Here is a 25697-nt window from a genome sequence, read left to right as displayed (position 1 = left end):
ATTATTTAGCTTTACCACATTTTGGTGCCTGATCCGTACACTGATTTGCATACCTCGACATATCCGAACAACAAATGAACATCTACCCTTTCGAAAGCTGCTGAAAACTTACCTCTTCAAACAAGCATACCCAAACAACCCAACCTAATTCTCGAACCTGATCCACACCACTTACACTACCCATACTCCAATCCTCTCCCCCACATCTCTTCCTACTGTCCTACTCTCTATAACTGGATTATCTCCGTGATACTTTGTACCATACTTTGTATTATCTCTGTGATACTTTGTACCATGCTTTGTAAGCCGCCCTGAACCTGTTATCGAGCGGGAAAGAGCGGGATATAAATGCTATAAATAAAATAATAATACACATATTCTTACACCTGGGGTGTAGCCAGACCTCGATGGGAGGGGGACCAGAGCCCAAAGTGTGTGGGGAGGGGTACATTTGGCCTGCCTCCCCGATACCGCCACTTCCGCCCCCCGCTGCTGCTGCTCCTCCACTGCCGCTGCGAAGGCAACTTGAAGGGGGTCCCCAACCCCATCAGCTGAAGGGTTTCTCCTGCGCTGGTCTTACATTGCCTGTCCTGTTTTCAGTTGCTCTTAACGTGACTGAAAACAGAACAGGACAGGTAATGCAAGACCAGCGCAGGACAAACCATTCAGCTGGCGGGGGTTGGGGACCCCTGCCATCCAAACCAGGGGGCCCAGGCCCCATGGCCCCCCCATAGCTACGGCACTGTCTTACACATACACCTCTCTTTAGTGTATACTTTTCACCTATTCTGATTTCATCAGCACTAGATCAGATTTGGGGGGAAACTAAGGGCCCTGCTAGCGTTCTAAAAATGAGTGCATGCTAATGCTAGATACACCCATAGGAATATATGTCTGCCTCTACTGTTTAGCGCACACTAAAAATGCTAGCACGCCTTAGTAACCAGGGCCCTAAACAACATGAAAAGGTTTGAGCTGGGCACCCCTAATTGATCAATAACTAACATTTGGCAGATGTGTATAGCTGTACACCATGTTTTTGTTCATGTGTGGGGCTGGCCTGGTGACCCATGCAAAAGACCCCACTTTGATTCTCAGTCCTGGTCTCTGCCCTTCAGATCAGTCAGAAGTGGGGCTACTATGATGACAGTAGGCGCTGGCCTGGAAAGCTTGGCTCTTCTCCCAAACCTTTAATGGAAAAAGTAACTAACTTTCTAATCACACACACAAGGAGTGACAGTGACCATTGGAGCCGACTCTGTGGGTGCTTGAGCACCCCCAATATTGAGAAAAATTCCTTGTATGTGTTCAGGGAGGGGTCATTTCCATTGGGCTTAGCACCCCCAATAATTTTGAAAAGTTGGCTCCTTTGAGTGACACCGGCTACACAGACTGTAGCAGGACTTTGCTTATCCTACCAGACTCCGCCCCTTCTGCCTCGCATCACCTTATGCCTGGAACAGACTTCCAGAGCCCATACGCCATGCGCCCCTCCCTGCCCATTTTCAAGTCCTTACTCAATGCCCATCTCTTCTCCCTTGCTTTTGGCGCCTAACCACCTTCCCCATTCATGATACCTACACTGACTACATAGTTTGTTACCTTTAGATTGTAAGCTCTTGAGCAGGGACTATCCTTCCCCATGTTTTAACTTGTACAGCGCTGCGTAACCCTGGCAGCGCTATAGAAATGCTAAGTAGTAGTAGTAGTACCTTAGCCGAGATAATATTCAAGCACCTTTCTGACTTCGTGTGAAATAAATTAGTCCCTTCTTTTCTAACTCCTGTTACTGTCTCTTATCTGTCTGGAGGAATTTTCTTTGCTTGCAACCTATGCTGTCTATTAAAGTGTTTTATTGTGTATGGTGTTGACATTGTAATGTAGCACATACTATGCCAAACTATAAGTTTTGCACTTTCAAACAACAATAGAACCAGGGGACACAAGATGAAGCTAGAATATGGTAGATTTAAAACAAATAGGAGAAAGTTTTTCTTTACTCAGCGTGTAGTTGGACTCTGGAACTCGTTGCCGGAGAATGTGGTGGCAGCGGCTGGCCTTACGGAGCTTAAGGGGGGTTTGGACAGATTCCTGAAGGAAAAGTCCATTGAACATTATTAAAAAATTATTATTTTTGTTTTGCCAGGTTCTTGAAGCCCGGATTGGCCGCTGTCGGAGACAGGATGCTGGGCTTGATGGACCCTTGGTCTTTTCTCAGTATGGCGGTGCTTATGTGCTTATATTGTTATCTGAACTTTTTTACTGCTGCAATTCTCTGTTGCTTATGTTTGACTTATCCTTGCTATATACACTGCCTTGAGTGACTTCAAAAAGGTGTTAAATAAATCCTAATAAATAAATGGAAAGGCAGCCCCAGTCATTGCTTGCCGGGCTGAAGAGCACATTTATGCTGGATTCCAAGGTTACAAATGAGGAGAGAAAGTTCTGAAGAAGTTTGACACCCCAGCAGCAGTTGAACTGGAAGCCTAAAGGCGCAATGGGAAAGCTGTGGGGCAAAAGAAAAGAAAACAAATCAGCCAGCCTGCTTATCACACTCCAAGATGTGGTGGTCTATGTTGGATCCTTTTGCTGGTATAAGCACAGTGCTGCCTTTGTTATCTTGGCCTTAGCAAACAAGATAAACTGATCAGCAGTTACATGTGACTTCAGTGAATGACCTTCATCATGTCCGGTAGAAATACAGTTAAATCAGTTAATTATAATCCACTTTGCAGCACATAAATTTGCCTGTTTGACTTAATAAAAAAAACAAACATAACCCATCACTCAGCTTAATCCTTTGGAGAAGTTCAGAAACCCCCACGAACAGTCAGACTGAGAACTGAACTATTCACATTGCAGCATGTCATCTGCTTTGGCAGCCCAGCTCTCATTCGCTTTCACTTATGATGGAATTACCAAGCTTTTAGTAGACAAAAGTGTCGCAGTCAGGCCTGGAGCAAAACAGCTTATGATTGTCAGAGGTCAGGCAGAAAAATCTTCAGTCTGCAAACAAATGGGATTTTCTGAGTTAGAGGTAAATGATCTAAGCAGAAGAGCTGATGCTTTGCTCAAACTGAGAGGCCGATGCTCAGAACTCCTGCGGTAAGCCAGCAGCACAGAAACCTAGCTCGCCAATGCTCAAAGGAAGTGATATTCAAATTAGATGCACACTGGTAAGCGAAAGCAAAGGGGGAATCTTGCCAGGTATTTGTGACCTGGATTGGCCACTGTTGGATGCTGGGCTTGATGGACATTTGGTCTGTCCCAGTGTGGCAATACTTATGTAAATTGCTTGGTTCATGAGCAGAAGCAGTGGTGTACCAAGGGGGGGGGCGGTCCGCCCCGGGTGCACACCACTGGGGGGGGTGCCGTGCGCCTGTTGGCCGAGTCCGCTCGTTCCCTTCCTGCTGCTCCCTCTGCGCGGAACAGGTTACTTCCTGTTCCGGGAGCAGCAGGGAATGAGCAGACTCGGAGCCGAGAGGCATGCGGTACCCATTCCCCAGCAGATAAAAATGCACCCGGGGGTGGGGGGTTGCACTGCACCTTGGGGGGGGGGCCACGCTGCACCGGGGAGGGGGCACATCGGTGATCCGCCCCGGGTGTCAGCCAGCTTAGGAATGCCACTGCGCAGAAGAGTTTTACGGTAATCTCAGACAGCTCCCGTGTGCATGTGCCTAGCAAACCTGAGCGTGAAGCACACATTGTTGTCTTTTCTGCACCTTTAATTATAAGCATTTCAATTTTTTTTGTTACTTAGAATACTTTTATATTTAACCACAGGAAACAGACGCCAATGTGGGCTTTCACTTTTGGGATTGCTCCGACCCACACACATTCGTTTCTCACTACCAGCACTTAGAGGCTTGCACGAGCTTCCTTCTGCTTCCAAATTATATCAACACCAGCAAATCTGAAAGAAAGAATCATGAGAAATCCTCTCTTCAGTGCCGTACCAAGGGGGTGGGGGCGGTCCGCCCTGGGTGCATGCCGCTAGGGGGGGTGCCGCGCGCCGGTCAGCGTCGTTCATTTTCATGCTCCCTCTGCCCTGGAACAGGAAGTGCACCCGGGGGGTTCTTTTGCTGGGGTGGAGGGTGTCCTTTCGCCAGAGGGGGGTCACACTGCACCGGGGGGGGGGGGGGCACTGCACCCAGGGGGTGGGGCGCATTGGCGATCCGCCCCGGGTGTCAGCCCCTCTGGGAACGCCACTGCCTGTCTTCAAACACCCTAACACCTGCTCTGAGTTGGCATTATTTTTTCAGTGGTAAAGCAGCTTTGTTTTGTGCGTTGTTCTCTGAGCGTTGGAAAGGAAGAGGAAATGACCTCACTAACAGCCGTTTGGCTACATTATCATGCTATTTACGCTAATCCTTGGTACGCTTGTCTCCTGCGCCAGAGCCTCTGAGCATTCTGCCCTCACTAATGCGGGCACTAGTTCGGAGCTAATCGCTTTTAGCGCCTGCGTTTGGTTCTGAGCGTTGGCCTGTGAGAGTGTTAGTTCCTGGAACTGTGGTCCGTTACATTCCCTCTCATCCTCATCCATCATTGCTCTTAGAAAAACAACTTCTTAAAGCATCAATGTTTTGACATCAATGTTAGTATGGTACACTTTTTTTTTACTTTAATACATTGATAAATATTGACATGATTAAGAGGCATATTTTCAAAGCACTTTGGGAGGCTAAGTTCCATAAGTTTCTATGGAACTTTGGGAGGCTAAGTGCTTTGAAAATATGCCTCTAAGTCACCTCTGGGTCTGAAAAGGGTTCTGCGCTTTCAAATCTCTCTGTGGCATTAATGTACAGGAGGTGAGTCTTTTTCAATTGAAAGAAAACTCTGGAATGAGAGGACATAGGATGAAGGTAAAAGGTAGTAAACTCAGCAGTAATCCAGGAAATACTTTTTTACAGCAAGGGTGATGGGTACATGGAACGGCTTCTCGGTGGACATGCTGGAGTCAAGGACTGTATTTGAATTCAAGAAAGCTTGGGACAGGCACATGAAATCTCTCATAATGGATGCTGCAGTGGGATTTGAAACGACGTCACCATTCTTCTGCTGCCGAAAAGATGTCCAGTTGCTTTGTTTTGCCCCTTTCATAGTTTGGACGTTTCAGTGTGTAAAACGGATCTTCATTCCGGACGTAGCCGGCACTTGGACGCCCAGTTCTCGCGAATTTTAGAACAGGATGTATGTCGGCAGATCCTGTTCTGAAATACAGGAGAAATGGACGTCCTGTCTAAAATCTGCCTCCGCATCTTTATAAAATTCCAGCACAAAACCTGCAGAAATTATGTCTACGTTTACACCTGCTCAGGAGTAGACAACGTTTAGGCGTATATTTTATAAGCATATGTAATTTGTGACAGTGGCCAAACTCCATGCTCAAACACACCTACACCTGGGTCATACAAACATACGTGCCTTCTTGTCATCGATCATACTTTATGTGAGGAGGGGGTAACTTTATAGGCATTTTATGCATTTAGTTATCATTACACTTGTATCCCACACTTTCCCACTAAAAGCAGGTTCAATGCAGCTTACATAGTAACAAGGATTACAGAGTATTGAACAGGAAAAATAAGTTGAGTATATACAGGAGTTTGCATGGCAAATAATCCTTATAAAATTCCTGATCTGCAAATACATTTCCAAAAGGAGGAAAAACTGCAGGCAGTATTGCAGCCTGACTTCTGGTTGTAAGTCATTCAAGCGTCCAAATAAAACTGCTTATCACAGCATTTTCTGGCTCTACCCTGCTGCTGTGTGTTTATGGATTTTTTCTTTTCATCGCCCGCTTGGCTTTCATCAGCTTATCCTATCCAGATCCCACTGGGGGCATCACTGTGCACAAGCAGCCTCCCATTTTTTTTTTTTATCAGAGATACAGCAGGCACAACCCCTTTTCATATGTCTTGCCTTTCTGTGGTTTACATATGAAAGCCTTTTCTCTGTCCATAGTGGACTTGCAATGTAAGGGCCTTGTTTACGAAGCTGGAGATGCCCATAGGAATAAATGGGTGTCTCTAGCATTTAGCGTGCACTAAAAACGCCAGCGCAGCTTAGTAAACAGGTCCCTAAGTTTTTGTACCTGGGGCAATGGAGGGTTAAGTGACTTACCCAGGGTCATAGGGAGCCACAGTGGGAATCAAACCCAGTTCTCAGCCCATTGCACAAACTATTAGGCTACTCCTCCACTCCATTTTAACCTGAGTCCCTGTGTAGGTCAAGTAAAGGGCCAAAAGCTAAAAACATTGGAATTTGTGTGGGATTTGGAGAAAGCCATGAGCAGAGAAAAAAAAAAGTTAAACAGAGTAACAAAATGTAGCTGCTGTTTATGAAACTTATGCATTCAACTCTACACACATAGACAGCAGGCATAATTTTTAAACCTATAAGATATCCATTGAAAGTTAGTTTTTCTTCATTGCTCATAACTTTAAACAGATTCCTTATTCATTTTAGTTATGCCGTTATCCAACCACTGAATCTTTACCTCCCTCTGTTTAAAAGATCAGGAAGCAACTTGCTTCTGAACATAAGACTCTTATAGTTTCTTACTCTTCCAGAAATTATAAATAAATCAGATTGCCCTAGTTTCATGCACCCATGTTGACGTATGCAATTTTCAAAAGGGAAAGGGAAATGGGACTTGATATACTGCCTTTCTGTGGTATTTTGCAACTACATTCAAAGCATTTTACATATATTCAGGTACTTATTTTGTACCAGGGGCAATGGAGGGTTAAGTGACTTGCCCAGAGTCACAAGGAGCTGCAGTGGGAATTGAACTCAGTTCCCCAGGATCAAAGTCCACTGCACTAACCACTAGGCCACTCCTCCACCAATAAGAGCCAATCTCATCAGTGATGTCACAATGGCTTGATTGTTGATACTTGGCTCACTTCTGATATTGTGATGTCATAAGGGAAAGGGGGAAATGGGACTTGATATACCGCCTTTCTGAGCTTTTTGCAACTACATTCAAAGTGGTTTACATATATTCAGGTACTTATTTTGTACCAGGGGCAATGGAGGGTTAAGTGACTTGCCCAGAGTCACAAGGAGCTGCAGTGGGAATCGAACTGAGTTCCCCAGGATCAAAGTCCACTGCACTAACCACTAGGCTACTCCTCCACTCATTCCACCAATAAGAGCCAACCTCATCAGTGATGTCACAACGGCTTGATTGCCCCATACTTGGCTCACTTCTGATATTGTGATGTCATAAGGGAAAGGGGGAAAGGGAAATGGGACTTGATATACCGCCTTTCTGAGGTTTTTGCAACTACATTCAAAGTGGTTTACATATAACCAGGGACTTATTTTGTACCAGGGGCAATGGAGGATTAAGTGACTTGCCCTGAGTCACAAGGAGCTGCAGTGGGAATCTACTACTACTACTACTACTATTTAGCATTTCTATAGCGCTACAAGGCATACGCAGTGCTGCACAAACATAGAAGAAAGACAGTCCCTGCTCAAAGAGCTTACAATCTAATAGACAAAAAAAATAAATAAAGTAAGAAAATCAAATCAATTAATGTGAACGGGAAGGAAGAGAGGAGGGTAGGTGGAGGCGAGTGGTTACAAGTGGTTACGAGTCAAAAGCAATGTTAAAGAGGTGGGCTTTCAGTCTAGATTTAAAGGTGGCCAAGGATGGGGCAAGATGTAGGGGCTCAGGAAGTTTATTCCAGGCGTAGGGTGCAGCGAGATAGAAGGCGCGAAGTCTGGAGTTGGCAGTAGTGGAGAAGGGAACAGATAAGAAGGATTTATCCATGGAGCGGAGTGCACGGGAAGGGGTGTAGGGAAGGACGAGTGTGGAGAGATACTGGGGAGCAGCAGAGTGAATACATTTATAGGTTAGTAGAAGAAGTTTGAACAGGATGCGAAAACGGATAGGGAGCCAGTGAAGGGTCTTGAGGAGAGGGGTAGTATGAGTAAAGCGACCCTGGCGGAAGATGAGACGGGCAGCAGAGTTTTGAACCGACTGGAGAGGGGAGAGGTGACTAAGTGGGAATCGAACCCAGTTCCCCAGAATCAGAGTCCGCTGCACTAACCACTAGGCTACTCCTCCACTCATTGCACCAATAAGAGCCAACCTCATCAGTGATGTCACAATGGCTTGATTGCCCGATACTTGGCTCACTTCTGATATTGTGATGTCATCAGGGAAAGGGGGAAAGGGAAATGGGACTTGATATACTGCCTTTCTGAGGTTTTCGCAACTATATTCAAAGTGGTTTACATATATTCAAGTACTTATTTTGTACCAGGGGCAATGGAGGGTTAAGTGACTTGCCCAGAGTCACAAGGCGCTGCAGTGGGAATCGAACTCAGTTCCCCAGGATCAAAGTTCACTGCACTAACCACTAGGCTACTCCTCCACTTAGGGCCCTGTTTACTAAGGTGAGCTAGCATTTTTAGCACACGCTAAATGCTAGAGACACCCATATATTCCTACGGGCATCTCTAGCATTAGCGTGCGCTAAAAACGATGGCACGCCTATAGCGCAGTTTAGTAAACAGGACCCCTACCTTGGAAATTGCTATTTACTAAGGTAAAAGGGCTGAATAAAAACCGTGCACCCTGTCTGCAGACAAAAGTACCCAAACTGTAATTTTCTCTGCATTTTTTTGGAGTTGTTTCAGGTTAGGTGAAAATTATGCACACTGGGATTGATATTCAAATGCATTTATCCAATTAATTTTGAGATAACTAAATATATGTTTGTTCTTAACATTTCCCAGGCTGCTAAATGAATAACTTTGACTGGACATTTTGATGACTGGTCAAAAGTTGTCGGTTTAAAATTAGGAGGAATCAGAGGCATGGCAGGGGTAGGGTTAAATTATAGCCAAACAGTGGTAATATTCATCCATTCTCTATTTAAAGTTATCCAGGTAAACTGGACATATATATAGTAGGCCTAAGAAATCTAGATAAAGCTATCCAGATACCTTTAACTGAATACAGTTCAGCTGAATACAATCCCATTGTTTTGAAGGTGAAAAGTATCCACAGAATTAGCAGGTGTAAATTTCTGCAGGCATGTTCAAAGTGAAAGCCTGTCCATACTATGGATGTACATTCAACTAATGGTAAAACACATATATTCACTTAGCTTCACTACCAATTAACTGAATGTACATGAATCGCTCCCACCCGAAATGGGTGCGTGGCAAGTGCTTCACTTACTACTACTACTACTGCTTATCATTTCTATAGCGCTACTAGACGTACGCAGCGCTGTACATTTGAACAGGAAGAGACAGTGGCGTTCCTAGGGGGGCGGGCACCCGGGGCGGCACCACGCCCCCCGGGTGCAGCACCCCCCCCCCCCCGATGCAGCATGGACCCCCCCCGGGTGCACGCCGCTGGGGGGGGTGCCGCAGCACGCGCCTGCTCAGAGGTCCCTGACTTCGCTCGTTCGCTGCAGCTCCCTCTGACCCGGAACAGGAAGTAACCTGTTCCAGGGCAGAGCAGAGGGAGCTGCAGCGAAGTCAGCGAACTCAGAGCAGGCACGCACCGCGGCACCCCCCAGCGGCGTGCACCCAGGGCGGACCGCCCCCACCGCCCCCCCCCCCTTGGTACGCCACTGGGAAGAGACAGAGCTTACAATCTAATCAAGACAGACAAACAGGACAAATAAGGGAAAAGGACAAAGAGTAGCAAGATTCCGGAATCCCAAAGAGTAGCAAGATTCCGTATAGAATCCCAAATAGAAGCAAGATTCTGGAATTCCAAAGACAAGTGCTCCTACCTGAAATGGGTGCGTGGCAAGTGCTTCACTTACTACTACTACTACTGCTTATCATTTCTATAGCGCTACTAGACGTACGCAGCGCTGTATATTTGAACAGGAAGAGACAGTCCCTGCTCGACAGAGCTTACAATCTAATTAGGACTATCAGGACAAACAAGGAATAAGGACAAAGAGTAGCAAGATTCCGGAATCCCAAAGACTACTACTACTACTACTTATCTAATATAATAATTTGCTCCGCCAACATTCCAATGTGTCTCACTGGGATCGTAACCACCTGCTGACATCACTCCTCCAACGTTCCAATGTGTGACACTGGGATTGTAAACACCTACTGACGTCACTCCTCCAGCGTTCTCCATCCCCCCCTTACTCCCAGTTCCCTGGGACCCTGGAACTGGGAGGGAGGGACGGAGGGACAGAGGGAGGGGGGACCCTGGAAATGGGAGGGAGGGTGACACTGGAACTCGGAGAGTGGAGGGAGGGAGGGGGGCCTGGAACTCGGAGGGAGGTGGAGGGGGCAGGGAAGAGATGCTGCACATGGATGGATGGAGGGGGCAGGGAACAGAGGACGTTGCCTGCATATGGATGAATGCAGGGGAGAGAGCATAATGCAGGGGAGGGAGGGGACCCTGAAACTCGGAGGGAGGGAGGGAGGGAGGGGATGACCCTGGAACTCGGAGGGAGGGAGGGGGACAGCAACCCTGGAACTCAGAGGGAGGGAGGGGACGACAACCCTGGAACTCAAAGGGCGGGAGGGAGGGGAGACCCTGGAACTGGGACGGAGGGGGGCCCTGGCACACACTCTCATGCTCACACACACACTCTCTCTTTCTCATAGACACACTCGCACCCAGTCTCACTCTCTCTCTCTGTCACACACACACACTCGCACATTCAGTCTCTCTCTCTCACACAGTCACTCTCACACACACTCTCTCAAACATACACACTCCGAGGAAAACTTTGCTAGCGCCCGTTTCATTTGTGTCAGAAACGGGCCTTTTTTTACTAGTCATTTCTATAGTGCTACTAGACGTACGCAGCGCTGTACATTTGAACAGGAAGAGACCGTTCATGCTCGAAAGAGCTTACAATCTAATTAGAACAGACAAACAGGACAAATAAGAGGTGGGAATGAAAAGTATGGGTACTGAACAAGTGAGTAATACACTACCGCAGGCTACTTTTTACCGCGGCTTAGTAAAAGGACTCCTTAGTAACTTTGGGCTTGATATTCAAAGCGATTTAACCAGCCAGAAATGATTTGGTGCTAACCAGTGATTTTCAGCAGCACTTAACTGGTTAGCGGCAAACTGAAAACAAGCTATTTTGGGAATGTTCCCGGGGTGGGGGGGGGGGCAGAGTCGGCACTTGGCAGCATCTGACACTATTTATTGTCGTTTATTGATTGAACACTGGAATTCCCTAGCGATTGCTGGACAAGTGTTATCTTGGTTTGAGTCATTTTTATCGAACCAACAATTTCCATCAAAGTTGGCAAGAGTCTCTTGCATATTTACTTGCTTAGGTGTTCGTTATCAGTTTTACATTGACAACCCTCAATTATCTATACAAATTGAGAAATCCTTTATATTGACTATGAATCATATAATGTTATGACTTATTTTTCACAGGGGGGAATATTCTCCTCTGTTGGCGAAATTGCACTGGTTACTCGGAGCATGTATTACATTTTAAATTGCTTGTTTTGTTTTTAAGTGTAAACATGGTCTCACTTCTGACTGATTAGTTAATGGTTTGAATATTCCTATGAATTTTTATTTAGCTTGATACACACAATGTTTAAAATTGAATTTTCTTCCAGTTAATGTGTTTTGGAAATGACAACTAGAACATATGTTTGCAAGGTGTTAAAGAGTGGAACAGCTTGTTCTTAGAATTAGACAAATTGTTTAATAATTTGCTTTTCGGAAGGCTTTAGAAATGTATTTGTTTGATATTAAATTATAATTCTCCCTGATTGAGGGATTCTTATAATTGTGATCTGCACTGAATCCTCTACAAAATGTAGAAAAATACAAGAACCCGAATAGAACAATGAAAACGTGGTTGACAGCTAATAGAATCTGTTTCAACATTAGCAAAACTTTAATTGGTTAAGGGACCTTTTAAGTCCAGCAAATTTGTCTACAGTTGTGCAGAGGTTGATTACTCTGTATTTGGAACTATTACACTGTCCAGACTCAGGAAAGATGTCAGGAAGTATTTTTTCACAGAGAGGGTGGTGGACGCTTGGAATGCCCTCCCGCGGGAGGTGGTGGAGATGAAAACGGTAACGGAGTTCAAACATGCATGGGATATGCATAGAGGAATCCTGTGCAGAAGGAATGGATCCTCAGAAGCTTAGCTGAAATTGGGTGGCGGAGCAGGTGGGGGGAAGAGGGGGTGGTGGTTGGGAGGCGAAGATAGGGGAGGGCAGACTTATACGGTCTGTGCCAGAGCCGGTGATGGGAGGCGGGACTGGTGGTTGGGAGGTGGGAAATACTGCTGGACAGACTTATACGGTCTGTGCCCTGAAAAAGACAGGTACAAATCAAGGTAAGGTATACACATATGAGTTTATCGTGGGCAGACTAGATGGACCATGCAGGTCTTTTTCTGCCGTCATCTACTATGTTACATTGAAGCATATTTTCAAAGCATTTAGCCTTCCAAAGTTCCATAGGTTTCTATGGAACTTTGGAAGGCTAAGTGCTTTGAAAATATGCCTCATAGTGAGCTCTTCAAATGGGTCTGAATGCTGCTACTTGCCTTTTGAATGGGGTTTCCTGTTTTGGTCATAGTTCTCCTATCTTGAAGAGTTTGCATTTGTTTTCAGTCATTTGGTGAACCCAATTTTAAGTGTTTTGCTTTCAAATGTTTATTATCAAAGACATCTTTGAAAATGAGATCCATTCACACTTTATAAACAAAAACAAAATTACTGTAAATGAAGAAACAAAACATAAGATCCCAAAATTTAGCCCACACAATTGAGGAACCTCATTTATTATACCAAAGCAAGCTGGTTAAATATTTAACAGAGTGAAGAGAAAAAAAAAAACCTAGTCTGGAGGTTTCTCCCCTAGTTGCATTATATCATCTTTCATGGCTCCCCCTCTCCCCTTCCCAATCATACACTTTTGTTTATAGTGAATCCTAATTGCAAGCATCTGTCCACCCTCCTTTAAGCGGGGTGATAACAGTCCTGTCATCCTCAGTAATTTTAAAGGAAGTAGGAAAACAGGGTCAGGAGGAAGGTGTATGAAAAAGAGGAGAGAGAAGAAGCTACTGAGCACAGTCTGCAGAGGGAAAGGGTGGGGGAAGGAGAAGCAAAGGTAATGCAAGCTTGCAGGGCAAAAATGGTAACTGCATAGGGGTACTTTTGCTAAGCTGCACTAAGAAATGGGCTTACCGTGCCCTTATGTGGGACTTTCCCATGCACTAAACTGATTTTTTGCATGGTTGGCAAAAGGGCATTTTTTTATTATTTGAATGTCTGGGCGTGTGCTAATGTTTGCATTAGTCGCCCAGTAAAAAGATTTACTGCGGGAGTGCCTACCATCTCCTATTTAGGAGGTGTTAAGGGCTCCCACGTTGGTTAGCACAGTGGTACCATGCAGATGCATTTGCTAGCAAATTAGCACATCCACACCCATTCTCCACCCCTGACACGCCCTACAAAAAACCCCACAAAAAATAGTTACCTGATGCAGTTAACACACAGATGGCAAAATTAACTCAGAAAATGCATCCTGCGTTAGACCATTTTCCTTATGTTACACACACGTGCCTAACGCAGCATAGTAAATGGTCTGCTTAGTCATCTGAGCACATTACTTTGCAACCCCCCCCTCTCCTTCCCATTAAAATTATTGCGGTTGCTGTGTTACCTTACATTCAAGATAATAGATAGAGGTTATAGAAATAAAACAAAAGCAGAGGTACCACGTTAACCAGTTCCAGGCTGGACATTGGGATGGTCCTGGACTTCTGAGCGCCCCATTCCGGTGCATTATGGGACTTGTAGCACTGAACTCAATGGGCAGGATCAGGCACTACAAATCCCACACTGCTTTGGGATACACGTTCAAAAGCAGGACTGTCCCAAAATCTGCAGCTTGGAACTGGGCAAGTTTGCATTACTGCAAAAGTTCAAACATACAAAAAAAAAAAGTAAGATGATTCCTTTTCCTATTAGAAAATGAATTAATTCAAAGTTGCAAAGCCCGCCGCTCGCCCACAGCCTGACGGGAAGCGCAGGCTAACTGCTCTAAACCAATCCGAAGACCTGTATCGCTGGCGCGTGCGAGCTTGCAGCTCTCCGCCAATCAGAGGAGCCGCGTAGCTCGCGCCGCCTGGTTTTGACGCTGTGTGCGCGCGTCTCTATTGGCTGGCGCCGCGGAAGTAGGCGGTAGTAGGAAGTGTCAAAGCACGGATGGAGAGTGATGGCGGCGGTTCGGCTGCTTGGGCTTGTCAGCAGCGTCTGTCTGGTGTTGCTCCGCCCGGGAGGGAGTTCGGAGGGTGAAGGGAAGCGGCCGGGAGGGGTCGGGGACTGGGCAGCGGAAGGCTTCAGGGTCCCTCAGTTCCCGGAGGTGGGCGACGGCCTGCGGGAGGAGTTGGTGATCGCTCCGCTCCAGTCCGGAGATGTAGCGGCAACGTTTCAGTTCCGGACCCGCTGGGACTCGGAGCTGCTCCGGAAGAAAGGTGAGGAGTCCCCGTGAGGGAGCGGTAACTAGGGGCGTAGCCAGACTTAAGAGGGAGGGGGCACGTTTTAGCCCCCCCCCCACGGCACCGCCGACCTCCCCGTCCCCCTCGCAACCCCCCCCCGTGCCACCACCCCGTCCCCCTCGCAACCCCCCCCGTGCCACCTCCCCGTCCCCCTCGCAACCCCCCCCGTGCCACCACCCCGTCCCCCTCGCAACCCCCCCCGTGCCACCACCCCGTCCCCCTCGCAACCCCCCCCCGTGCCACCACCCCGTCCCCCTCGCAACCCCCCCTCCGTCCCCCTACCCCGTCCCCCTCGACTCCCCCTCCCCCACCACCGCCAGGTACCCTGGCTAGTGTGGGGGTCCCCAACCCCTGCCAGCCGAAACCCCCTTCAGCGCCGGTCTCCGAGTCCGGCGTGTTTGCTGATCTGGATTCTGTTTCTGTGAGTCCTGACGTCCAGCACAGAAACAGAATCCAGATCAGCAACCATCGGAGACTGGCGCTGAAGAGGACTTCGGCTGGCGGGGGTTGGGGACCCCCACCAGCAAAGGTACCTGATGGCAGCGGCGGGGGAGGGTTTGCGGCAGTAGGGAGGGGGGGGGGTGAAAGCGGGGGGCCAGGGCTAAATCTGCAGGGGCCCGTGCCCCTGTTGCCCTACCCAGCTAAGCCCCTGGTCTAAACTGTGAACCGCTGGAATTACTGACTGCGGTCAGGGGCTGCGTAAATCCTGCAGAGGTAGTCGCAGGTTTAAACCTGTCCCCGGCCCATTCTCTCTCCCCCCTCCCAATAGGAGCCAGCTGTGTGGATGCTGAGCACCCTCAAATTTGTATCCAGGTAGGGGTAGTTTGACATCCCCAGTCATTTTGACATGTTGGCCTCTATTTAATTTAATTAAAAAAAAAAAAATTGGCATTTGTATTCTCTTAACTGTAAAGTTTAAGGCGGAGGACGGTCTGAAGAAACAAATTACATTTTAACAAAACTGATTACATTGAGCAGTTAACAATCAAACTTAACAGCTCAATCCTACATAATACCACTGTTGAACAAGTAACTGCACAGGTGAGATTGAATTTACTTAAAGATACTTCTGCTACCACATTTGCTTATTTCCGATCTGACGAAGAAGGGCAACCTTCGAAAGCTAATCAAGAAATGTATTAAGTTATGTTCAATAAAAAAGGTAAACAGGTAAACCCGTATGAGTAGATGTCACTTGTCTCTCTATGCACCTAGTGACTTCAGCTGCACATCCTGCAGTAATGTTCTTCTAGCTCGCATTATCATTTATTCTATATATATACCGTTTCTTATTGCGATAGCAAACAGAATGGTTTACATTTAAAAAAAAAATACATCTCAAAGCACACAAAAAGAACTCCAGTCAATAATAAGAAAGCACAGCAAACCAAACACAGTAAAAACATAGTTAGAACAACACAATATCTAAATTAAAATACACATTAAATACAGTTTAACCTAAATTTTAGCATTTACCCTACTCTTATAGATTCTCTTCTATTAGATTGTAAGCTCTTTGAGCAGGGACTGTCTTTCTTCTATGTTTGTGCAGCGCTGCGTACGCCTTGTAGCGCTATAGAAATGCTAAATAGTAGTAGTATAATTGGCCTACTGCACCTTTGTAAAGGCTCTTATGTGATTATTCTTATGCACTGAACGTGGTGTTGTAAATCAAGTGGTGCCCATTGGGTTTAGTTTCACTGCTGTTCGTTTTTTTTTCCAGTTTCTCACTATAGGTTATTTCCTAAAGCTCTTGGCCAGGTGATTTCTAAGTACTCTGTTCAAGAACTGCACCTGTCTTTTACACATGGCTTCTGGCGGTCACGGTCCTGGGGTCACCCTTTCTTACAGGCCCCGGCAGGAGCAGAACTCTGGGTGTGGTTTCAGGATTCTGTCTCCAAGTGAGTATTTGGGCTGGGAAAAACTGTGCAGAGCTAGTGATAACAATGTTCACTACTGTTGTGTTTTGTTAAATAAACAAATAGACTGTATCCTGTCAGTCTTTCTACTTCATTTGTCTGTTTCATTCCTGTTTTCTTTTTCTCTGTTTTGTCAACTACTGTTTGTTCATATATATCTATATTTGTCTTTAGCTATTTCATATACTGTGTTTCATCATATAAACTCCTTTTTTTGCGAATCTGTCAGTTTGTCTCTATTTCTAGTATAGTACTATAATTGTGTTTGAAAGCTGTTTTGAGCTTTGAGGCTTTCCACTGTTTGGTTTGGGTTGTCTTTTTTTTTTTTTCTTCTTCTTCAAGAAAATGAGAGGCAATGGAGGGTTAAGTGACTTGCCCAGAGTCACAAGGAGCTGCCTGTGCCTGAAATGGGAATCGAACTCAGTTTCTCAGTTCCCCAGGACCAAAGTCCACCACCCTAACCACTAGGCCACTCCTCCACTGTTGCTACTATTTGAGATTCTACATGGAGTGTTGCTATTCCACTAGCAACATTCCATGTAGAAGTCGGCCCTTGCAGATCACCAATGTGACCGCGCAGGCTTCGACTCACAGAAACAGAAGCCTGCGCAGCCTTCTACATGGAATGTTGCTAGTGGAATAGCAACATTCCATGTAGAATCTCCAATAGTAGCAACATTCCAGCTAGAATCTCCAATAGTAGCAACACTCCAAGTAGAATCTCTAATAGTAGCAACATTCCATGTAGAATCTCTAATAGTTGCAACATTCCACCTAGAATCTCCAATAGTAGCAACATTCCACCTAGAATCTCTAATAGTAGCAACATTCCATGTAGAATCTCCAATAGTATCTATTTTATTTTTGTTACATTTGTACCCTGCGCTTTCCCACTCATGGCAGGCTCAATGCGGCTTACATGGGGCAATGGAGGGTTAAGTGACTTGCCCAGAGTCACAAGGAGCTGCCTGTGCCTCAAGTGGGAATCGAACTCAGTTCCTCAGGACCAACTTCCATGTAGAAGTCGGCCCTTGCAGATCACCAGTGTGGCCACGCAGGCTTCTGCTTCTGTGTACGTGCAGGACGTCAGACTCACAGAAACAGAAGCCTGCGCAGCCTTCTACATGGAATGTTGCTAGTGGAATAGCAATGGAGGGTTAAGTGACTTGCCCAGAGTCACAAGGAGCTGCCTGTGCCTGAAGTGGGAATCAAACTCAGTTCCTCAGGACCAAAGTCTACCACCCTAACCGCTAGGCCACTCCTCCAGGTGGTAGTGAATAGCAAAAAAGTAGCGAGATCAACACGACACTCCCAAGACACCGTGGGTACGAGTAATACAATGTTTAATTAGATGAAAATTAAAAAAAGACTCGACCCGCAGCCCTGTTTCGGCGAAAAATGCCTGCTTCAGGAGTCTGCTTGTTGTGTAAACCAATGAATGGAACACCATAAATGAGGCCTTTAAAAAAGGCTAATGACAGATGAATTTGCTTAAAAAGCAATCATTCAAAACTGGAGCTGAAAACAGCTGCACTGTCTCTAAACTAGCAGCGTGGAGGCAGCAATGAGGTGGTAGTGAGCCAAGGGATATTAGGCTACTTCTACCTTCATTTCCTATCCCAGTGCTTAAAATTTCTGCTCCACAGATTTGTTGGGTGGCTTATTTATGTACTGTCATTTTGTGTATTCTGGGTTGTGTTTAAGTTTATTTTCTAATTTTTTTTTTTTTTTTTAGTGTTGACCAAACCTGGAAAGAGCTCACAAACATCCTCTCTGGAATATTTTGCGCTTCTCTTAATTTCATTGATTCCACCAACACTGTGACTCCAACTGCATCTTTTAAACCCCTGGGACTTTCCAATGGTAAAAATAATGGGTTTTTTTTTCTGTTACAATTATGTTCTTCGTTGCCGGAGAAAGTGGTGAAGGTGGTTAGCTTAGCAGAGTTTAAAAAGGGGTTGGACGGTTTCCTAAAGGACAAGTCCATAAACCGCTACTAAATGGACTTGGGAAAAATCCACAATTCCAGGAATAACATGTATAGAATGTTTGTACGTTTGGGAAGCTTGCCAGGTGCCCTTGACCTGGATTGGCCGCTGTCGTGGACAGGATGCTGGGCTCGATGGACCCTTGGTCTTTTCCCAGTGTGGCATTACTTATGTACTTATGAAATCTGATAAAACATGCTACATCAGAATAGTACCAGGGAGCAACACATTTGCAAGATCAGTGTGAATTTTTAACTAGATTCAGCAGAAGTTTGTGTAAGTGAAAATGTGTAAAGACATTTAAAAAGAAAAATTATTTGAATAGAAACACTTAGTTTTGAGCATTAGCAGATGTTTAGAGTGGAGACCCACTGGAACTTAACTAATAAGTTCATAATCCTTTCCTAAGCTTGACTAGGTGCTCCTCGGTGGTTTCTGCTGGGACTTGCATTAGGTGATTCATCTGGATATCTTAACTAGGGAGAAAGTGCTGGAAAGTAGTCGGGGAGGGTGATTTGTAACGGACTGTGAATGTACTTAAGCGCCTGGGTTGGCTTTATAAAGTAGCTCCTTAAAAGCTTCTGTGTAAAGTTTTTATATCTACACTGAGGTAAGAGTAACCTCTTATTATCCTAGACCAGACTGAAGGGTTGTGTCTCTCTACCAGCAGACAGGAGGTGGAGAATCTGAACTGTCTCCATGCCATTGCCCATATTTAATTTATTGTTCACTTATATCCCACATTTTCCCACTCATGCAGGCACATTGTGGCTTACAAACATTAAATAAAATACAGAATAGGAAAACTTAGAAGAGCATACAAGGAGTATGCAGGGGGAGAAGCATCTAACAGGGTGAACTAGCAGGGTAGGAGCCAGGGAGGGTGCATCAAGCAGCGGTATAAAGTGAGGAGTAGGTCTTGGCAAAGAAGTAGGTCTTCAACAACGTCTTGAAGAGGGCGTGGTCCGCTTGAGTTTTAAGGTGTTGCGGGAGAGCATTCCAGTGCTTAGGACTGCAATAGCGGAAAGACGAAGCGAAGATCCTCTTGTACTTGACACCCTTACAGTTTGGGAAGTGAAGGTGGAGGAAGGAACGAGCAGCAGGGTTGGCATTCCTGGGCGGGAGGTCGATCAAGGGGTGCATATACTCCGGGGCAAACCCATAGATAATTTTAGGGAGTGGTGTAGGAAAGTTCTGGCATCCTCTAGGGTTGCTTCAAATTTGCATACGGTGCTCTGCATGGCTGCTACCAAGCCCTGTATTGTCACGGAAAAGGAGTGTGATGGGGTGCTTGATACTACTACTTAGGGTTGGATCTGGGAAGCTCAGTTTGGTCCTTGTTGTCTGCATCGTTAACGCAAGCGTCATTCTTCATAGAGCTGTTTAGATTCCCTTTAAAGTTGCCAAGTTGTCTGGTTAACCTAATGCTCAATCTTGGTTTTGTCAACATGAAATAGGAATGTTGTCTCATATTACTGCTCTCTGCTTTGAGGCTATAGGCAGAGAATATGGGGGAAGCTTGGTGCTGTTTTTCAACTTACTGAATCAATGCATTTTAAACATTTAATGTGGAAATCCGCTGACTTGTCAGAGTACTGCGAAACTTTATCGAAGACATACCATGTAAAATGAGTATCTTGTTGGGCAGACTGGTTGGACCATTCAGGACTTTATCTGCCGTCATTTACTAGGTTACTTTGATTTGCTAATCACCTTGGCTGTTCAAGTTAATGTGCTCAATTGGAAAGACATTTCAGCTATTGTTTATAATTTATGGTTTGTTATACTGCAAAAATTGAATTTTTGCATTCAGTCCTGTTGCAAGATGTGGAAACACTTGAGTGCTACTTGAAAATTGCCGGCACCTCACTTTTAAGGTTATTTTCTGTACACAGTGTTATTGGTCATGTGTCGTTTTTGTTGCTTAAGTTTGCAATAAAGTGTTGAACTCAAAAAGGAAAGGTTGAACAAGCTCTGGATACAGAAGAGAGTGTTTTGTGCACAGAAATCTCCTTGAGCTTGGGATTACCTGCAGCTCCATGGTAATGTGGTTGGTGATGGTCCCCTGGGCGAGGGTCCACATGTGATCATTGCAGTTGTCCCTGTTGTCCCACTGGTCTTCTAGATCTCAGTTTGAGATCAGGACTCCACTCACCAAGAGCTTGAACAGTCACCTGGCATGATGGGATTTTCCAGCTTGTCTCCTTAGGAGGACCCCCCCTCACTGGATCCTCCAGACCGGGCAGTTCTCGCCACCAGTGCAAGTCCTGGAGGGCTGTGCAGTTCACTATCTAGGTCAGGTGGCCCAGACACATTGGTGGCCTTGGGAGGCTTCTGGGAGTGAGAGCAGTCAGTCTGGCTCTGGTTCATCCACTTTAAGGGGAGCTCAATAAAAGGAGGCGGCACAGGGAGTGCAGTAGTGGCACAAGAGGTCACACTCCTTTTGCTCCTGGGTTGAGTCATCTGGTGGCAATTTCAGCAGCTGACATTGCAGGGGTAGACTGTATGTAAGCGGATTTTCTCAGCAAGCACATTTTGGATCCAGTGGTGTGAGTGGTATTCACGATACCCTCTGCACTTCAGATCCTCATGGATAGCTGGGGTCCTCCTCAATTTGATAGCCTTTAGTCTCAATATCACATGTTCTCTCTTCAGCTGTTGATAAGACTAGGGCTCAGTGGGGGTCAGTGCTCTGCTTCGTCTTTGACCAAGGTCTTATGTCTTTTCCCCCATGGCCCCTGTTTGGCTGCTGCCTTTGTAAGGTGGATCTCGTCTATTCTGGTCATTCTAGTAGCTCCAGATTGGCCCAAGCATCCTTAGTACACGTGGACCTAACTCAGTTGTTAATAGGACCTCCAGTGCCACTCCCAAGAGGCCCAGAGTTCCTTCAGCAGGGGCTGGTTTTAATGAAGGATCTGGATCCCTTTTGGCTTATGACTTGGCCCTTGAAAGGAAGTGCCGGAGGCACAGAGGCTACTCATCTTTGGTGGTCATGACACGTGTGCTGTGCTTCTCCACTCCTTTAGCATAAATCTGGATTTGGAAGACCTTTGAAAGCAGATACATGTAGTTATCTCTGTGAAGCACAGACATCTCCTCAATCCTGGCCTTCTTGCAGCTTGGGCTGCAACTGGATGTGACCCTTATAAGTTCAGATGGTGGCACTGTCGTGCTTCAGGGGGTCTGTTATTGAGCTGCCTAATACAGCACAACTGAATATGGTTCTGGATGGTCAAGCATATGAAGTTCCTGCTTGGAGTCTCAACTTGGTTCTCCAAGCCCTGGTCAAGCTGCCTGTTGAGCCCTTGAGGCATGCATCTCTTAAGGACTTGGCCATGGAGGCAGGCTTTTTGGTAGCCATTTGTTGAGCCTGGAGGATTTCTAAGTTCCAGGTTCTCTTGTGGAAGAATCCTCATCTAACCTTTTTGGCCGACTCCCATCTCCATCAGTGCAATTCCTTTCTTCTCAACTTGCTTTCCTCCTTTTACTTGAATTAGGTTGCTTCTCTTTCGGTATTCCCCTTAAAGGATAGATCGGAATCTGCTTGGACCTTACATAAGTTGGAATGTCCATGGGGTTGTCCTTCCCTGCTTAGAAGTGACAAATCTTCTTTATAGGTTAGATAGGTCTTTCTGCTTTTTCATGGCCCCCACAAGGGAAAAATAGCCATGAAGTCTTCAGTTTTCTTTAATCTACATTCTTGCCCAGAAAGAGGTTCCTGTTGGGCTCTACACACACTCTACCAGAGTGAAAGCAGCCTGCTAGGTGGAGGCTCAAGCAGCCAGTCTAGAGGAATTTGTAGAGTGGCAACATGGTTGTCTCTCCTCTCCACCCATTTTGTGAAACATTACAAGATGGATTTTCAGTCCAGATGTGTTAGTGCTTTTGGAGTTTGCTCTGCCAAGGGGCCCTTCTCTTCCTTCCATCATGAGATTTAATCTTTGCTACATTGTCAGTCAGAACTGGTCTAGCAGGATAAGGGAGATGACATTTTGTTCTTGCCCGTAAAGATTTTTTTTCTTTTCTTGAATTCAAGTAACATAGATATAACACTGTTCATCCAATACAATGAAACATCTCAATAGGAAGATGAAGGGGCAACTGAAGGGAAATTTTATGTACAGTTGAATAAGATATGAGGAACAGGGTGTGCAGTAAAGCTAGCCCAGGGCAGAGTGAACGGATAGTCTGTGTAAGTGTGTCTGCTACTTTGAATCTGTCTGCACAGTCTCCTATGCTGAAAATAGTTGAAAGGGTTTAGTCTTGTTGGAAATTTTCCTTTCCAAGCTTTGCCTGCTTAGAGTTGTTGGGATTTCTGGCACAACCTTCAGAAAGGAGGAAATGTAGAGTGGAAAGCCTTCACGTTATGCTTTTGGATCCATCCATGAAGGTAGCAATGCAGAGTGTTAGGCTGATCCTGGTCCGAGGTGTCCAATCTAAATCCACCCAGGGCAGTAACTATCCCCCTTCTTTCTCCAGTGACAGATCACCGTCTGTTGAGGTACGCCATCCTGCCCAGGGAAATTGTCTGTACCGAAAATCTCACGCCTTGGAAGAAACTGTTGCCATGTGGTTCTAGGGTAAGAGCATGTAGGACACCTTCTCATATTGTCACTGTAATGTACACACCAGGATCTTGGGGAACCCAGTCATCCAGAAAATTTGCCTGCTGAGGGACTTCAATATGCCTTGTGTATATACATGAAGTTAACAGTTCTGCCAACATGAATTTAATCCAGTACAGAGGCTTTAATTTGATCTGCTGCCTTTCTAGTTCATTTGTCTGTCAGCCATTATGAGAGCGACCAGCTTAGGTATATGAGCTCATTATGACAAATTGAATACACGGTATTTTTCCTCCAGCAGTTCTGTAAGGTCTGTCGAAGAGGAATCTGAGAGGCATCAGTTACCCCACTCCTGTTGTATTGGGTTTGTGGGATTAAGTGATCCCTCCTATCCCTACAGACTGAAAAGGGGGTCTTGCTATTACTGCACTGGGAGGCTGTGGTGGGAAATCTCTCTTTCAGCTTCATGGCACAATACAGCTCTGACAGTGGCTTACATTGCCCTGGACGCGGGGTGAAGGACCCAATCTGTGACAGGAGGGGAAAGATTATTTGCTATGACTGTTTTAGCCAGACCTCTCGTTAAACGCTCCTAATGTTGTGCTGAACAGTGTCAGTGTTTGGCTGCTGCTAATATTCAGGTAAGACTGCTCTCCCAGAACTCTGGTTGGAAGTGTCTGGCTCCCAGAAGGCTGTCTTTTACTAATGTGTTTTTGGTCCGGAACCAGGAAGTCCTCTCTCTGCAAGGTTGAAAATCTGGATTATGCAGCTAGGTTTCTGAATGTAAAATTTTACTAAATATAAAGTGTCTTCTGTTTACCTCTGCTGCCTTGTTTCAAAAATAGCTGTGACAAATTTGGACAGTCCCGAGGGTGCCCACCCTGCAGCTGCCAGTTGTGATACACAGAAATGTTTCTGCTCTTAAGACCTTTGTAAAGTGTGTCTGTGACTCCTGTCTTTGAACTTTTGAGGTAATAACTAGAAATAAAAGAAATTTCCAAAGACTGTGTTAAAAGCAGTTAGCTTAGCAGGGGTAAAAAAGTTTAGGATTTCCTTTAAAAAAATGTCCATAAGCCATTAAGATGGACTTGGAAAAATCCACTGCTTATTGCTAGGATACAAAAAATGCAGAAGAATGGCTATACTTAATCTCAAAAAAACTTTGTATAATTACACAACACTGGTCGGATTAAGATCTATTACAATAAAGGACTACTTGGCTATAGAGGCTGTCTCATAGTATCTTAGACGTCCCAATATACCATTTATTGGTTTAATTCAAAGGACTATGTGTGTTTCTAATCATTGGTAGCCTCCAACCATCCAGTAGTACAAAAAAATGCTCATATGCGTCTATAAATTTAAATCGAAGTCTGTACTACTGTTCAAATATTCCAAAAAGTCAACATTACTGTAGCAAAATGCAAATAATGCACTAAAGGTACTTAGCTTGCGGGCTCCAGGTTATCTTCAATTGTTTTCTGAAGCTGGAGCTTCCCAAGTTTCATCGTAACTGAATAAAGTTTGACTAGCAACTCCGATGCCATTATACGCCCGACAGGACCCTGTTTCGCGGTCTCTGGCTTTGTCAAGGGCATAAATTACTGCAAACGGAAACGAAATTGTAAGTGTTAAAATCAAAATAAACGACATTTAGTTAACATATATTTGCTAAGCCCTCCCGGCATCTGGACTCACAGTATCCTCGGCTGAAATCAATCTGTTGCCAGCTAAAATGGCGCTGGCGTTTTGAGTTATATCTATCTAGACTCCACCTCTATAAGCTACGTCAGAGGCAGCAACTCCAATCATCGTGGCGTTTACATATGAATCTGTGTTTCTCGGGACTACGTCACAAACAGCTGATCAAAAGTAGAGTTAAAGTTAAACTCAAAATCAAAAGAAACAGTTCCAATGCAGGTAAGCGTTCAATCCATATGGCTCAAGTGTGTTCAGACGAAAGATCCATTGTGTTTCTCTTTGCAATAATAATCTGTTGATGTTACCTCCACGAGCACTGGGTATGATACAATCTATAACCATACATCTGAGCGATTCGGTGGAGTGTTGATTAGTAATGCAGTGTTGAACAAGCGGAGCTCCTGTAGTTTGGGTAGAAATTCTTGATCTATGTTCTACCATTCTGGCATTCAGCGATCTATTTGATTTGCCAATATAAACTTTACCACAAGGGCACTTGATATAGTAGATGATATATGTGGTACGGCAGGTCGTTTGCTGTCTGAGTTGAATTAGACGTCCATTGTGGTAGAAACTAGTTGTTTCAATCGTCTGAGGACAGGTTCTGCATCCATTTTTATTGCATCTACTATGGCAACCTTGTGTATTGGATCTGGTAGCTCTCAGATCTGGCAAATCCGCTGGACTTAGAATTTCACTTAGGTTGTGTGCCCGAGAAAAAGCCATCCTTAGGCGACAATTTCCAAAGGTAGGGTGCGCTCGTATAATGTCCCAATGTTGTTTAATGATATGTAGTCCCGAGAAACACAGATTCATATGTAAACGCCACGATGATTGGAGTTGCTGCCTCTGACGTAGCTTATAGAGGTGGAGTCTAGATAGATATAACTCAAAACGCCAGCGCCATTTTAGCTGGCAACAGATTGATTTCAGCCGAGGATACTGTGAGTCCAGATGCCGGGAGGGCTTAGCAAATATATGTTAACTAAATGTCGTTTATTTTGATTTTAACACTTACAA

At 45.3% G+C, this 25697-nt stretch overlaps 1 protein-coding gene across 1 annotated transcript in view; it reads left to right on the top strand.

Moving 5' to 3' along the window:
- The first annotated feature begins 14180 nt into the window (after positions 1 to 14180).
- PIGT (phosphatidylinositol glycan anchor biosynthesis class T) overlaps positions 14181 to 25697 on the top strand; it is a 32675-nt gene continuing 21158 nt past the window's right edge. Inside the window, exons 1-4 of the mRNA XM_030212098.1 lie at positions 14181 to 14480; positions 16228 to 16405; positions 18159 to 18286; positions 22891 to 22991. Coding sequence (XP_030067958.1) covers positions 14222 to 14480; positions 16228 to 16405; positions 18159 to 18286; positions 22891 to 22991 — 666 coding nt within the window. The 5' untranslated portion in view covers positions 14181 to 14221. The remainder of the gene's footprint in view (positions 14481 to 16227; positions 16406 to 18158; positions 18287 to 22890; positions 22992 to 25697) is intronic.

This window comes from Microcaecilia unicolor, chromosome 8 (genome assembly GCF_901765095.1).
Source record: "Microcaecilia unicolor chromosome 8, aMicUni1.1, whole genome shotgun sequence".
Taxonomy (NCBI): domain Eukaryota; kingdom Metazoa; phylum Chordata; class Amphibia; order Gymnophiona; family Siphonopidae; genus Microcaecilia; species Microcaecilia unicolor.
This window is presented reverse-complemented; position numbering and strand designations above follow the sequence as displayed.